The following is a 16,223-nucleotide window of genomic DNA, read 5'->3' as shown; positions in this document are numbered from 1 at the left end:
GATGATGGGACGATGGGTCAAGTCCCAGATTTACGATATGTGCATCCAAACAAGAATTGGCATTTGTCTCCCAACTGAATTCCATCTAATAATTCTATCTACATCCAAACAATCAGTTTGATATTGACCCCATTTCAATGTCTAGGCTGATTTGGTATTGGATCCAATTCAATGTCAAGCCCTCCAATATCGACATCCAAACGAAGCCTAATAGTTCTGTATAGAAGCATCTGAAAAACAAAAGAATATTGGTTAGCGACTAAGCACTAGTCATCTTATGAAAAAATGTAGGACCACAAGTAGGTCAGTAAAAAAAAAGAAAGTAAAGTTCAGTTATCAAAGACAAGATCCAATAATATCGGTGGTAAAAATTGGATAAAAATAACTTTTTTATAAAAAGGAATTTTGTAGATAATAGGTTACCTTGAATGAGAAGTTGTTGAAAGAACACTTCAGCAACAATGGCATGCTGAAATCTTCCATGCTGCCACACTCACAAAAAATGTTTCAAAAGGAAAATCAAAGTAAGATCAAGGGACACTCATGGAGGCAGTTCTTGAGCTTTCTAAATTTAGTTTTATACGACTGTGCAGTTGAAACTGTAGTTTAGCTTAATAACCTTTTGCCTAGAAAGCATATCCCAGTTGATGTCTTTCAAGAAGGGATGAGCCTTTAACTGCTCTAATAGCTTATTTCATTGAAGTGTCATGTGCATAAGACTGGTCAATTTTCAAAACTACGGTAAGACAGCACCGGCCATGCCTAATCTTTGCACCAGATTTTCATAAGCAGCCTAACATGTTAAGAAAATGAATCAAAATGACATTTGTAGCATGAAGACTGCTGGTGTATTGTAATTTTTTAAGACCTTAATTTTTTCTGACCTGTCAATAAAACTATACACTTCAAAACTCAGTTCCTCTAGAACATGTGGCCAAAGGCATTTCTTGATTCATTTTGCTATCAAAAATTATCTACAGTCAACCAATATTGTTATCGGTTAATCAACATAATTGCTAACTGAAAAAGTATAGAGACATGCTAGCATTGTTAGTTCATGTAATTCAAAGAAAAAATTGAAAAACTATGTTTGCAAATAAACATTAAAAAGCATGCCAAAATTTTAAATTAATGGAATACCTTTGGTTCATTAGAGTCTGCAGTCAGAAGCCTCAAGCTCTGTGAAATTCAGCTTGTCATGGAAATTTGTCTTGATGAGCTTTTTGGTCACCAGAACACATCATTCCAGGCTGACACTGTATCCAAACGCTCATGTTGTTTGTTCATCATCAGTAAATGGAACGGTAAAGGCTTGGCACTTAAAACAACCCTTCCCCAGACCCCGCGCAGTATGGCACTGGGTACGCCTTTTTATTAGGCAATTGGAAGCTTCCTCTGAAGTTGATGCTTCCAATTACCCAGACATACCATCATTCCTTGTTAAGAGGATAAAAGAGAGAAAAATAGTGATTATCTCTGCACAGGAAAGTGTGGAAACTTCAATTTACTAAAAAAAACGGCAGTCAAATGCTTTTGGAACAATGTAAAGGTTATAGATAATCCATGAAAACCTTGGTTGAATGGTAGAATCAGGTAATTGGCCAATTATTGTAACTTATGCCTATTTTGTTTTCCAGAAAAGACAAATAGATCTAAAGTTAACTAAACAACAGAGATATCCCTCAAATTGGTCAAGATCAAAATCCATCAGCGCAGATGTAAGGTACTCCCCAGCAGGCGTAGTTTTTGCTAGTTCATTGTTTGATTTCACAATAGCTCCACTGACTCCAGTTTTATCCTGAGACACCGATGATGCAAACACATCTAGTGATCGACTTTTGCTGCTGCAACTTCTGCAGATAGAGTTGTAAATTTTGACTTCATCGTATCTTAATGTTCTTTACATTCAGTATTTTTGACTAATTGCATGTGTAGCAGTTTTTTTACGTGCCTATCTCCCTTCCCTGAGCATTAGCTGGCTTGTTTGCTGAAGGACTTGAAGCCTCTGAAAGTAGTTAATAAATCGCTGAGAACCTTGTGAATTTTTTTTGGAACACAGGTACTAAAAAATAAGTCAATATTCACATATGCTAAGACGAAACTTTATAACTATCACTGTTTATAAAAAGTTATTGTCCACTTTTCACATGCAAGACAAGATTTGACTGTGGGGGGGAGGGCAGCAGCAACTACAACTCTCATGCCAATGCTATATATCTACTACACTCTAATAAGCTTCCCTGAATAAAGTTTCAGAAAAAATATTCAGTCAGAACTTAAAGATTACGGAACACTGCCGAAAAGGACAAGCAGCAGGCAAACTATGATAATTTTACTAATATATGCAACACATATTTATTAATAAATATGTCCACCAACGGCAGGGCGGGCGCCTTGCTGACCGGCTAACTCCCGCCGGCGATGGTGTTGAGCAGCGCAGTGGCCATGTCGGAGAGCTAGTCGAACTCTGGTCGGCCCCTGCCATCGTCTTGCTCGCCGAGCCCCCGAGCGCGGCATCGTGCCCGATCTCGGCATACCCCGTGAGCAGCAATAGCGGGTACACGACGGCGGCCCAGCTCTGTGCGCATGAGCCGCAGCGCAGGCACCAACACTGCACGGTACAAGAACCCTATGCCCGCAGCACGTCCCGCACGCCGGGTCTCCGCCGCTGCCCTCACCACAGCGTCCCCGGTCAAGGCACAGGCGAAGCTAGTTAATTGTGTCTGAAGGTTAATCAATTGGAGCACGCACAAGAAAACTAACTAATCCACAACTGTGTCTTTCGCAGGCATTTAATCGAACAGGTTAACTGCACAGACATGGACGGATAATGGGTTGCCGCAGCTGGTGGAGATCAGCCCGCCGGCTGACCGGCGTGCTAGTTGTTGCTCTGATATGGCCACGCATGTCACCTAGGGAACCATTGCTTAAGATACACTGCCATTCCTTAAAGGTTGAACCAGGGAAGCAAGGAGCCCAGCATGCGAAATTAATAATTTTGGGAAGAACTGCCTCTTCTTACCTTCCGTCACCGGTGGAGCCATCCTTGCCCTGCTCGCCGACGCCGGTGCTGCGACCGGATGGTCTGACGACCCAGGCTCTTCATGCGTCGCACCGCGTCGCCTCAAGCAGGGAAGACGAAGAGGGAAGAGCGCGAAGAGGAGGAGGACCCACACGGCATGAACGGGAGCCGGAGGTGGCGCACCGCACCATGCACCACTGCCGGAACCCCATGCTTGCCGAGTGCCCAAAACTCGGCAAAGACCACCCGGCAAAAAAAAAAATCGGCAAAGGGCTATTTGCCCAGATTTCTTTTTAGCCCTTGTTAAAGTCTTCGCCGAGTGCAAAAAATACTCGGCATAAAACCATATGGTGTGGTCAGGTTCCTGCCGTCCAGCTAGTAGCGGTCTCCCTGTTATACCAGTTTAATCTTCTATTGATCTAGCCATAAGATAGCATAGATATAGCTAGTCTAGTACATTTGACTCGAGCTACTAACTTCTTCCTTTCTCCCTGCCTATAGAATATATTTAGAGTTGAGTGTAACTTGTGTGTCACAGTACCTCCTATCCAATCATTTATCTTACCCCTATTTATATATTTGAATATCTAATCTAGATTAGTTCATTAACTAGCTTATGTACTTCCTATCGCTGCCTTTCCAGCGGAAATATAAATGACACCTCAGTATACACTCGGGTAAAATGCTACAGCGGTATTCCGTGCGCTTGCTGATTCGTTCGTAGTTCATGAAATACCTGCCACTCCCCTAGGCGTCTATTGGCTGATTGTTTCGGGTGTTGATGGAGCTCCGTGGTTAAAATTTAGAATATGCCCCAAATATGAAGTATTTCAGGTATCGGAATCCGTAAATCCACGGATAAAAATTAGAACCCAAACCTGAAACCTGCAGACCCGAAATCCATAGATATCCGCCTGGCACCCGCCCTGCTGCCTTCCCTAGGTGGGATGGATATGGACCACGGCAACCGGCTGCAGCGGGCGCATGTGCAACTCCAGGCCCGAGCGGTATGGTTGCTGTGCGCCTCGGATGCACTTGGCTCTTGGCGGGATGGATGCGGAGCACACGGCAGAAAGGACCAGGCGCACGGCGGGCTGGATGGGGTCGCTGCCGCTTGAATCAGGCGGCGGTGCGCTAGCATGGCCGAGGGGCATGGCTGTTGCAGTGTTGCGTGCATTGGATGCGCTCAGCTATTGGCAGGATGGCTGAGCACGAAGGCCAGGACCAGGAGTGCGGAGCCTGGACGTGCCTGCAGGGCTGAGGGTCATGACTGCTTTGCGCCTCTGCTCTTGGCAGGATGGATGCGGAGCGCGGCAGCCTGGACCAGGAGCTTAGCGAGAATGTGGTTCTGCCTCACGCCGCAGAGAGTTTCCTAATGCTTCTGGCCGATGTCTTCAAATGCCGTGAGCAGATCCTAACTTGCGCTGCAATGGTCTCGGATGATGGTCGCACATCCGAGTGGTACGTGTAGCATTACTTGCAAAAAAAAGAGGCCTAACCCGCATTGCATTTCTACTAATGTAGCCATCATTTGTAAGTAGTAGCGCCTCGGTTCTTGGTCCCCACAAATGTGAAAAGTAGTGAAATCATTCTTAATAATCCAACAAACCGTCTCCCCTTAACAAGTTAAGGAAAGTATTATTACAAAGTACAACACATAATAGCGCACACGCAACATAAAACACATCAAATAAAAGCACACGGTAGATCCCATCATACTGGCAACATGCAAAGGGCTTCTCAGACTGCATTATTGAGTTGTCTTCTCAGATCTTCTATTCGTTGATCTGCGTCTCGAAACCATAGCTGTTGACTCCACGGTAGATCCCATCATGCATCTTCGTAACAACTATCTCTCCGGTTGTTAACATATCCTCCTGGATGTATGAGAAGGGAATTTCACATGTTCCCTCTGTTGCCACCACTCGAACTGTCCTCTTGCTGTGTGCAGGGACCTCAATTTCTTCTTCATTTGATTGCTGTTCAGTGTGAGATTGAGTTTCTCCCCAGGTGTATGATCCACTAAACTCACTTGAGATCTCAACTGATGTCTCTGCAATTGCTGGAACCCCAGCTTTGATGGTGGTTGTCACACCAAGCTTCCAGGAGACATTTGAATCCCATCTCCTCTCCGTCGTTACACTGTAAGATATGGTTAGCTTACTCTTGTGGGGCCTACTTGTGCTGTTAGCAATTGTTTTAGTGTAAAAAGTGCGGGGCTTGAGGTCGTGAATATTGACATCTTTGAGGCGGTACTCAACGCCATAGATCTTTCGAGATAGGACAGTTTCATGCAGCTCTAGCTGTGCCTCCCTTGTGATGGTAGGAACCGCAGCGTTGAGGCAACTCGTCTTGCCTTCGGTGGTCAACCTCTTGCAGTAGTTGTTGTTGCCGAGGTTCTGAAGTGCGCATTTGCCGCCCCCAAGCAAGAGCGCTCGGAACACCGTGTCAGGATTCCTACTGGTGGTGTCATCGGAGTCTCCCCAGATCCAGTTGGGGCTGCGCCTCCAGAACTTACCATAGTGACTCGAGTATATGCGGATGGTGCCATCGCTGTTTGTGTGAATGATGTTTCTCACCGTTGGATCAGCAATGTCATCCGACGAAAACTCCAAGTAGTTGAGGTTCCATTCAACCTTCCTCGCCCTGAGGTACATGCCATTGTCACCCTTGAAACAAACGTATTTGGGCAGTAGCATTTGTCCTTCTAGATTGATGACACTAAACGTGTAGGCATCTTCTTCATCTGGTTTATCTTTGTTTCCTAGCAGCAAGGAGCCAGCTCTGAGGGTCTTTTCGGTTGGATGAGCATCGGCGCGCATGTAAACACTTCTTTTGAGCCTGGCGTGCTCCAAGCTGCCGTAAAAAAATATATATATCTAGCGTCAGATTCTTCTACAAAGCTTTCATATGCCACCATAAGCAACAATATGAAACTTTCCTTTGCTTCAAAAAATATGAAAGTTTCCTTTGTAGGGATTACATCAATTTAACTACCAACATGTATAACCCTCATGTTAACTGTGTCTTTCTTTCTTTCTTTTTTGTGCTAAGCCTACACATACTAATAGAAATCTTGTTTTTTTTTCCGGAGTCCATTTATGATTAATTTTATTCACATATATATATTTTTACTATGTCATGGCATCTGAAAAAAAACATGTATACTTGTTTATTACAAAACTTAGCATTATTGCCATATGTACCAATATACTAAAACATCATGGAGAAAGTGCATTAAAAATGACATGTCTTACCAGCAAAAAAAGATGACATGTCTGTGCTTATGTCATCAGTGTATAGTTTGTCCACTTGTAAATGTGAAAAATATACCTAATAATTCAATATATGACAGAATATCCACAAATATATGAGTTACAGTTGCTACTGGGGTTGCTGTTCCAAGAATCATTATATTTATTATCCGTGGTATTATGCCAATCTGATGAGTTAAGAATATAGCCTTCAGAAACAGGGAAATGTCCGTTAAATTCCAGTGTGACGAAACGGCGTAATTATAGCTATCACCTTGAGCACATATTTTCCTTTATCTTGCAAGAGCTCTACATGCACATATAATTAATCCCTCCTAAAAAGGATATGTGAAGCCAAGCAAATCAAAGTTGTTTCTTGGTTCCTGTAATCAACTTCTTTGCAATATTTTGTGACAACAATTACACACATGGATTGACCTTGAAATAGTTTCACATATATACGTGCTCCCTCCATATTTGTTTTGTTGACCTCAACACAGAAAAGTCAGTGCAAAATTAGTTCAGTTCATCAGCTGTGGGGACGTCAACAATTTCAATGATGACGTAGTATTTGGCACAAGTTATGGCATATATGAGCGAGTAGTCAAATGGAAAGCCAGACGTACTTGACATCATCGACGTGAACACTGCTGGGTTCATGCCGGAGCACCGTGCAAGAAGGATCTGATAGGTCCTCTTGGGGCTCATTTGCATCACCCATGAGGCACCACTGCTGGTTAACCTCACGGGCGACCCAGTACTTGTTGTTGTAGCAGCATCTGATGTGAACGTGGCCGTCGTGCTCCCTGGACAGCTCTGCACGAAACCTAGTGTAGGGACTGAGGACATCTTCCCCACTCACCTCAAGGATTTTCTCTTTCTCAGGCGAGTAGCGCAAGTATTTGCCATTAATCTTAGACTTAAGAGCAAAGCACCCGCCGGTCACTAAAGGAGATGACATTCTCTCTCTATCTCTGTGGGTTGTCTCTCGTGTTGTGTGCGTGTTTCGCCTTGCTTTGAAGCCGCTGCTCTTCCATGTATTTATAGCATGCCCGGGTGACTTGTTACGAAGGAAGAATGCAACTTCTACTACATCTCTGCGGGGTGAAGTTCTGTGCGTGCAACTTTCACCTCTGTTAAAACATCATTCACACATGTGTTTACCCTTGAAAGGTAGCAATCATAATTAATGACATGCATTCTCTCAAGAATTTTCACTCTCATTAAGGACCTACTTGGTTCTAATATCTTTAATAGTTATCTAGTTGGTCAGTCTCAATGCACAATTTCATGGCACAGTTACCAAAACTGGGAACTAGGAAACTATGCCAGGTGAGTCATCCCATGGAACTCCCTCATTCTCTCTCCTCGCCATGCCAGTAAAATTGATGATGTGACATAGAATTTAATGTCATGAAACACTTCATGAAACTTCCATTGCCAAGGGTACACGGCAAAACCTGAAATGCACACGGCACACGGCAAACTCCAGAAAAAGACCGAGAAATATACCAAGTACCACGTACAGTACGTGGATAGCAGAAAAAGTTGGGAGGACAGAATCAAAAAATTTCCAAAAACTTTGCCCTGTGCTTGACATGAGGCATATGACAAATACACACGGTAAAAATTTTGGTTTGCCGAGTGACTGCCTTAGCACACAGCAAATGCTAACAGCAGTTGGCCGGACATTACTAGTGCTGATATTTGTCATGTTCCTGGCGTTAGGTACTCGACAAATAGCGTATTTTGCCATGTGTTAGATATTTGTCGTGTGTGTTCTTATCCTGCACATGGCAAATGTTGTGTGTTTTGTTTTTGCTGTGTGTTCCTCAGCGGTGCATGGCAAACCGCCTCTTTGCCATATGCCTGATATAGTGCGCAAAGCAAAGCAGTAAGCACACGGCAAATGTGCTGTTTCCGGGAGTGCTATTAGGGGTCCGTTTGGATCCGCCAGCTAAACTTTAAGTTTAGGCGGTGGATCCAAACAGAAGTAGCTAAAACCCAGCCGAACTTTAGCTAGGGGTCAAAAAGTGCACTATTCCTGTAGCTGGTTGAACTCAGCTAAAACTAGCTAAAGCATGTTTAAAGACGAAATTGCCCCTCCTCAAATCAATGAAGCCATCATCCTCTATTTTCTATTATTTCCATCAGCGGTAATATGGTCCATTATCTTCAATTAGCTGGACGATGCAAGCACCCCCAACCGAAGTTGATGAGCTAGCTAAACTTTAGGTAGAATGGATTCAAACAGGCCCTAGCTGGTTAACTATGTGAGGGTGGCTAAAGGTGCTTGGTTCTTTAGCAGCTGATTAACAACTATCTGAATAGAACCACAGGCCCTAAATAGAGTGGCCTCAATATAACTTTTCCTCTAAAATAGATGGATGACAAATTTGCAAAGAGAAATTCATGTCAAAGCCATTCGGCCCGTAGAACCGAGTTATAATTTCATGATGTAAAAAAAATGAGAGAAGTGCAAGCTGAAGAGTATCGTCAGTTGAAAATGGCATGTTCCGTATACTCCCTCTATTCTCAAATGTATGATGGAGGACAACCAAATTAGTTCATTTTTGAACTAAATGACTTGTCCTAAACTTCATACATTTATGAATGGAGGTAGTATGTTGAAAAGTAAAAGAAATCAAAGGTATAGGGGTGGGGCCGGGGGTGCTGAACCTCTTCTGATGTGGTTGGGCATTGAGTGCAGAATGCAGACGCAGAAGGGACCAGGGCAACAGGTGGGGGGTCATTTGAGGGCATCCGCAATGGTTAGCTAAATAGCTAACGAGATTTGATGTGGTAATAAAAAAGTAGGGAAGAGAGTAGTTACTAGCGATGAGCAAATAACTTATCTATTTCACGCAGCTCAAGAATGTGTGAGAGGAGCGTGTGGGTCCAAATAGTATTTTCTTTTATCTCTCACCTACACATAAGCAGACTACGTAGCTTGTACAAGCTATTACCATTGCCGTCCTCTTGAGTGCTGTCAATTTCTGACGTGCCCCCAGTTTCGGCTCAATGGAGGTCCACCAAATGTGATGCACGAGGCCCTCCAAGGTTGGCGACTTCTTGTGCTTCTGTCCCTCGTGATGCACGGGCCTGGCCCTCATGCTGTGCCCCTCGTGGCTCCACAACCTGCACCACCGAGGTAGCATCCCTGTTGTTTATTTGCTCATTAGTTGGCAACAAAGAATGACACAAGACGTTGAAAAATGAATGGGTATGCAATAGAAAATTCGGGTTTCTGTATTTTTTTAGATAAAGGAATAAACCGACCTCTATATCAAACTGGTAGATATATGCTGCCAAGAGTCACATGAGTTCTTAGACTCTAAACCTCAAAAGAGGACCTCAAAATACAATAAAGAATGCTCTAAAACAAAGAAATAAATCTAGAAGACTAAACTTCAAATTTTTTTCTTCGCTCCAGTTCCATCCTTGCAAAGTCTTTATGCAGCACGAAACCAGCACATCTCTCGTTTTCTTATAAACTTGAAATCCGGTCGCCTATGAGACCAAAGGATCTCAAAGGTGAAGCTTCAAGAGGTGAAGGTCTTGCCAAAACACCCTGCCAAGGAAGAGCAGTGACCATCCCACACTAGCTAGCGACCACACAACTCGGTGTTGGAGACTCCAGGCAACGCCTTCTGGAAAGGATACGACGCTGAGTGCCGTTGTCACCCGCCTAGTAGAACCTAGGCAGAACTTTCCTCCAGAGACTCAAAAAGATTGAGGGAAGAGGTACCTCGACAACGCTTCCAAGGAAAAGGAGCGGCACTGACGGGTGTCGCCATCATCGGCACCGGTTAGAGCCGTGCAGGGCCTTTGCCCAGCACCTCCCGCTTCACATTGAGAAAAAGAGTGGCAAGGCATCAGTCTCATCACCCCAATGACCATGCATGTCATGTGAGCGCACCAAATGGACATTGGCTGACAAGCATGGTTCACGCCGCCACCTCCATCAAGGCACCATCGCCGCTTGCTATCGTCGCACGCTGTCCACTTACGTGGAACCACAACAAATCCTCCACGCCTGGGGGAGGGGATAACACACAGTGCCTACAGCCATAGCTGCCAGCCGCCGCGCCTCACCCCTGCTAGCGACCATGGCCTACACACCAGCTACCGAATCGGTGCCCAGCCGTAGCTCGCCGCCACCATCCGCACGCCCGCTGCCGCTCCCTGGCCGAGCCCAGCGCGCGGACCACGCACGCCCCCCCCCCCCCGACCGTATCACCACGAAGCGGGCTGCAAGCAGCCAGGTCCGGTAAGGGAGCACTGAAAAAGGCATGAAGGGGTCAGATCTGGTGCCTCGCCGCCAGCCGCCTGCCGCTGCAATGAGGCCTCGATGGGATAGAGAGGAAGAGTGGGGAAGAAGAGATCCCCACCGTCGCCTTCCTCGCGCCCCTGTGGACTTCCAGCAGAGCGCTCAAGCGGCGGCAATGGCGGGAGAAGGAGGAGAAGAGGGCTTGGCAGCCGGGGATGTGGGTTTCTACCCAAGCCGCCCTGGTGGGTGATGTGGGGGACGAAACGTTTCTGTGACCTTCTGTATATTTTTACAAGCTAGGATTGCGGGTGTAAAATCCGAACAAATGATGTTTGCTTGATTTTTAGGGTTAGGTGTGGATTGAGAGCTGAAAACAGAGAGCGTTCTCTGGATTCGATAATGAAATGGATGTGTGTTGCATTGAAAAACTACAGTGACTTAATATTGTGATTTTTGAATTGTAGATGGATGGTATGGTCGAACAAGTACTGACATAGCAATGGCTATTCAGAAGGCTGCTAGTAGCTAGAGACAAGGATGTGCCACATGACTCGCTACTTAAGTGACTACATACTCATATAATCAGATGATTAATTAAAACCTTCAATAATATGGCTAGCTATTTATTTGAAGGCTCTCAGTTTTGTTTTCATTGGACGCGATACACAGACATTGTTGTCGCATACTTACACGGGGTATGGGAAAGATAGGAGGGCAACATGGTCATTTCAGTCCCTATAGGCTCCTATTAGCGTAAAGAGTAAAATGCACCAGACATCCAATAATTTGTAAGGATATTGTTGCCGTGGGAAATTGACGGACAAAGATCCGGCAGTCAACACATCGATGAGCCGGGAGATCGCGCTGCTGCTATCCTCGTCTCTCCTCGTGTGGCTCGTACTGGCGGTGGAGGTTCAGGGCGTGCCACCTGGCTTGACCTGCAGCCAGGAAGGGGTGAGTGATGCGGCTTTCGTCTTCTACTTTCCTTGTGTCACATGAGTAAATATCAAATTCCTGCCAGATCGTTCGGATCATCAGCCGATCGGGGGATGTTCACAGGCATATCGGCACATCTGCCGATTATAGATGCATTCGATAAAGAAAAAATAAATAGAATATAAACCGCATCTATAAAGAGTATAAACCTGCTCCAGAACATGATATAGGTAAATCTATCCATCTAGATTGGCTCTTGCTACGCACAACATAGAACAATCTAAGCATACGTGAACATAACCCAGGATCTCCAAAGAAATCCATCTACATAAATAGATCTAATCTAAGACATATCGGGCAGGGTGTTCAGCACGTGCTATCCTATCGGCAGGTCGCATGCACGTGTTGCAGCGCACGTCGTGGATTGTAACCAACGGCTAGGTAACGCGTTCCGAATGATATGACAAGATGATCTATAAGCTTGAATGAACAGATGCAAAAGTAGATCGAGAAGCATACACGGTAACCAGGATAAATAGCAGATCTCGCCATAAAAATGCTTCAGTACAGGATCTACCAAGGCAAAAGCCTGGAGCCATGATGCTCTAACGATACTACGAGAGAATCATTAGAGAAACATGATGTTTACCTTGAGGAAAACTCTAATGTGATTAGGGGTGGCGATACGCCGAGAGAATGTTGGAGACAACCGCTGCTGGGGAACATTTTCTGTCAATTTTATTCATAGCGAATGGGTACATATTTATAGTCCAGAGACTTGATAATCAAGCTAAACAAACCCTAGTTTAAACGAATGGAAAAACTAGCCTATCTCTAACAATTACAGATAAATAGAGCCCATCGGCTCCTTTGTACGGACTGCAGTTGCCTCTTCCTTGGATGATCCGAACCAGCCCATATCCGTCTTGGCCAAATACCGGTGGTAACACATGCCCCCCTGGTTTCGTCAATAAAAATTACTGCGAAATCAGCATAGGACTCCTTGGAAACCCACAACACCGTGTTGACTGTCGATGACTCAGCGGAAACCGAGTCCGAGACCTCTTCATCTTCCCTTCGGTGCCTCTATAATCTCTCGCTATTGCCCCGCTTCCACACATTTCTTCCATCGGCAGAAAAATCTCCTTTCTGTTCATCTTTCGAAGGTCTCTTCTTGCGATAGCAACTCCACCCCACCTTCTTCGCCATCATCAACACCGAGTCTTTCTTCACCCTCTCCACAATTGACTCCATTTTTTGAGTATCCTCCGGGGTTTTCTCCACGGACCCCGAGAGGTTTCCCCTCTCCTTCTCCTTCACCGCCTATCCCGGAGTACCCACTGGGGTTCTCTCCTCAAAGGTCCGAGGACTCCTCCTCCCTCTTCTCTTCATCTTTCCACTTCCTCCCGGGTTCACCTCAAACCCCAATGAACTCCAGTGTTGTTAGGGGTTCATTGCCATGGAATGCGCCTCCACCTCCTCCTCCTGCAGAGCTCCCGTCGTGGTATGACGACAGCGGTAAATCATGGAGCTACAACGATCCCCGCTGCCACACGCCGTCGCCCCTCACGAGTGCCGAGGAGGACCTCAAAAGTCTCCTACTCGGCACAACCATCAGCTCCTCCAGCTTCGACGACCGTTGCAGCTGGTGGGACACGATGGCGACGTCGCAGATGAGAGCTTCCCCCACCATATCCAACTCGTCGACCGCAGGCCAAACCTCGGCAGACACCAGCGACGGTAGCAAGAATGGCGACACTTTGGAGTCGTCGTGGAAGGCGTCGTCGGCCGATTCTCCATCAAGCGGCTCCAGCAGCGATGATGAAGGCACCAGTAGCATTAGGAAAAGTAGCAGTAGCGAAGCCGATAGTGATGAATAAATCATCATGGCTTATGTAAATAATCTTTGTAAAATATCAATATGAAGCTACTTATCCTTGCTGTTAATCTTCATATGAATTTCTCTTTCTCTTCTTTTTTTTGGGTCCGATGGCACCGCATCAGACTTGTATATATATTCTCGGCCCGATGGCAACGCATCAGACTTATCCTCACATCGGCAAAACCCAGCACTCTAAGTCAATTGCGTTTGACTTCCGATTCAGTGTGACACACTAGGTTTTTAAAATATTTTAAACAAGACATTTAAATTTAATTACATCATAATGGGGAGAGTATCTAATTATGAGAGGCAATTCATTTAAATTTAAACTCAATTTTCCCTTTTTAGCAAAGCAAGTGAATGAATTTAATTCATAAGTATTCACTTTTAAATCAAATTCCAAACTAGGCATAAAAAATTTAGTGGATGAAAATGGTACACTAAATGACATGTGCTCCATTGATGTGTGCAGTTTTTCTTTTTAAATCAGCCTCAAATTTGAAGCCCTTTTGTGTAAATTTGAAATTTGAAATTAATTCATAAACTAGAGCTCAAATGAAAAAGTGCATCAAACAAAAGTTGAAGATCTTGAAAAATTGAACAAGATTGGTATTCAAAAGTTTTTCAATTGAGCCCATGAAGAAGGAGAAAATTTTAGTTTATAGCAGGGTCCCTGAACTTTTCTCTATTTACAAAACCCCCCCTCATCTCTATCTCTCTCCCTCCCCTCCCCCGCGCTATCGGCGCCGTACGCCGCCGGCCGTCCGGTGACAGAAACCCGCCCCGGGTTCGGTGAAAACCACCCCGGGTTTGCCTCCTGGCTCCCAAGCTGGCCGCACGGTCATTTGCCATCTATCCAGGACCAGTTGAGCACGCGCCACGCCACCCCCCGATGTCCTGCAGCGCCACTGTTGAGTCGCCACCTCGCCGTCACCGCGTTCCAACTCGACCAGCCCAGTTCAGCCTCCCCCAGGCGTTGCACATGGTTCCCAAGATCACCCTCCCCATCACTGGCCGCCTATAAAAAAGGGTAGCCCCTGCACGCGCAAATCCCCTCCTTCCCTGCTCCGCCCCGCCATTAACGCTGGCAAGCTCGAGCTCATCGTGGCCAGCCCTCTGCAGCCCCACATTATCTAAATAGACCCCACCAATAGCTTTCTCAGCTTCTGCTGAAGCTCCCGCGCCGAACTATCCCACCTATTCCACGCCGGAGCGCCACCGCCGCGGATCAGTTCCTTCGGCGGTCGCCAGTCGCCCGTGGAGCTGCCTGCACAGCCCCGCATTCCCTCCACCGACCCTGTACTCGACTTCCACATCACCTGGTGGTGCTCAGGAGCTCAAGAACCGAAGCCTAGAGCCACTGGAGCCCCCTCGCCGGCGAGCACCGAGCCCGAGCTTCGCCCCTCACCGCCGACGAGCCCCTTCCCGACCACCCCGAGCTTGATTTTGAGTACCCTAAGGTGCGCAAAGAGCTCCATTACACTTTCCCCCACCTACCCCATGCCGCTGAGGCCAGCCATCACCGGAATCGTGCTGGCGAGCCTTCCCTGCTCTGGTCCGCCGAGTCCAAGGACCACATTGCAATTTAAAAACTAGATTCCAGGGGTTAGTTTGCAAATGTTACATGAACCCTAGATTCAAATTTAGTGAACTTGTAAATTTAGTATAAAATCATAGAAAAATCCTAAAAATGTAAACTCAGTTGGGTTGAACTCTTTGAACTGAAATCTACATTTTTCTCAACAGTCACTTTAGCTAAATCAGAATAGTTTTTTCTCTAGGATAAATGCAAGATTAAATGAGGAATAATTGTTCTAGGAGTTTGGCTTAGAGTTTTTGAGTGATTTTTTACTAGAGTGTTCCTCTTGCTAGATCTAGTATCTGGTAACAATTTAAACACCAATGCATCCTTGAAACTAAATGAAACATTTCACCTTTGTAAGTGTACTAGGGAGCTTCACATTTTGTTTGTGATAGATCTACTGCAGATGTGATCATGAAACTTTTTCTAGGAGTTGATTTTGGTAAATGAACATCATTACACTAGTTTGGGTATTTCTAAAACTGTTTAGCTATTTATGTGCTTAAATCCTCATTAAATAGCCATAAATCATGGAATTTAGTTAGCATAGCTAGAAAAATGTGAAATTTATACCAAAGATTTTTTTTAGTATATAATCATGCCTGAAAAGTTTGGGAACAGATCTTGAACAGAACCTAAGAAATGAATTACACTTGCTATCACATTGATTTATTTGTGATTTTTCTCCTGGATTGATAAGAACTTTGTACAAAAAGTTTGAGCTTGTGTTCTTAACAAAATCTATTTGGGTTATTTATACATGTCTTTAATTGAATAAATACTAACTGGAGTTATCAATGGAAATAAATGCTGGTATTTTTACTAGAACATTTTTAGGTGGATGGTAAACCATAGTAAAAATTTGGTACACAGAAACCCTAAGGAACTCTCGGTAGAAATTAACTTAGTTATGCATATGCCTATTTTGTTACCATGGTTATATGCTTAATTAAATTCTAGAAAAACTATAGTTGGAAGGATATCATTTGTAGTAGTTCTTGTAAAAGTTTGAGCTACAGAAACCCTTGGGAACATCCTCCATAAATTGTGGTTGATATTAGCATACTAGGTTTAATCTTTTTCCCATGCTTGTAACGGTATCATCCGCCTCTCACGGTTTGAGACTGCTTAATAATTTCTGTCACATAGAGTAACAAGTGGAACCAATGGAAAGAATAATAGATGTATGTGTAATGGATTGCTCAACCATGCATGCTTAGCAATAGGGGCAAACGTAGAACGGTTAAATCAAATAGAATTTGAAAAGTAAAATCTAA

General features: G+C 44.8%; 1 protein-coding gene across 1 annotated transcript; it reads right to left on the bottom strand.

The window, feature by feature from the left end:
- Positions 1 to 4,591: 4,591 nt before the first annotated feature.
- Positions 4,592 to 7,274, bottom strand: LOC120699264. The gene is made up of 2 exons (XM_039983195.1): positions 6,903 to 7,274; positions 4,592 to 5,878 (listed from the first exon to the last, which is right to left on the bottom strand). Exons 1-2 carry the CDS (start codon positions 7,235 to 7,237, stop codon positions 4,798 to 4,800), a joined length of 1,416 nt encoding a protein of 471 aa, XP_039839129.1. The 5' UTR covers positions 7,238 to 7,274; the 3' UTR covers positions 4,592 to 4,797.
- Positions 7,275 to 16,223: the final 8,949 nt, after the last annotated feature.

This window comes from Panicum virgatum, chromosome 1K (assembly GCF_016808335.1).
Source record: "Panicum virgatum strain AP13 chromosome 1K, P.virgatum_v5, whole genome shotgun sequence".
Lineage (NCBI taxonomy): Eukaryota > Viridiplantae > Streptophyta > Magnoliopsida > Poales > Poaceae > Panicum > Panicum virgatum.
The sequence above is the reverse complement of the archived record's forward strand: the minus strand, read 5'-3'. Positions and strand labels throughout refer to the sequence as shown.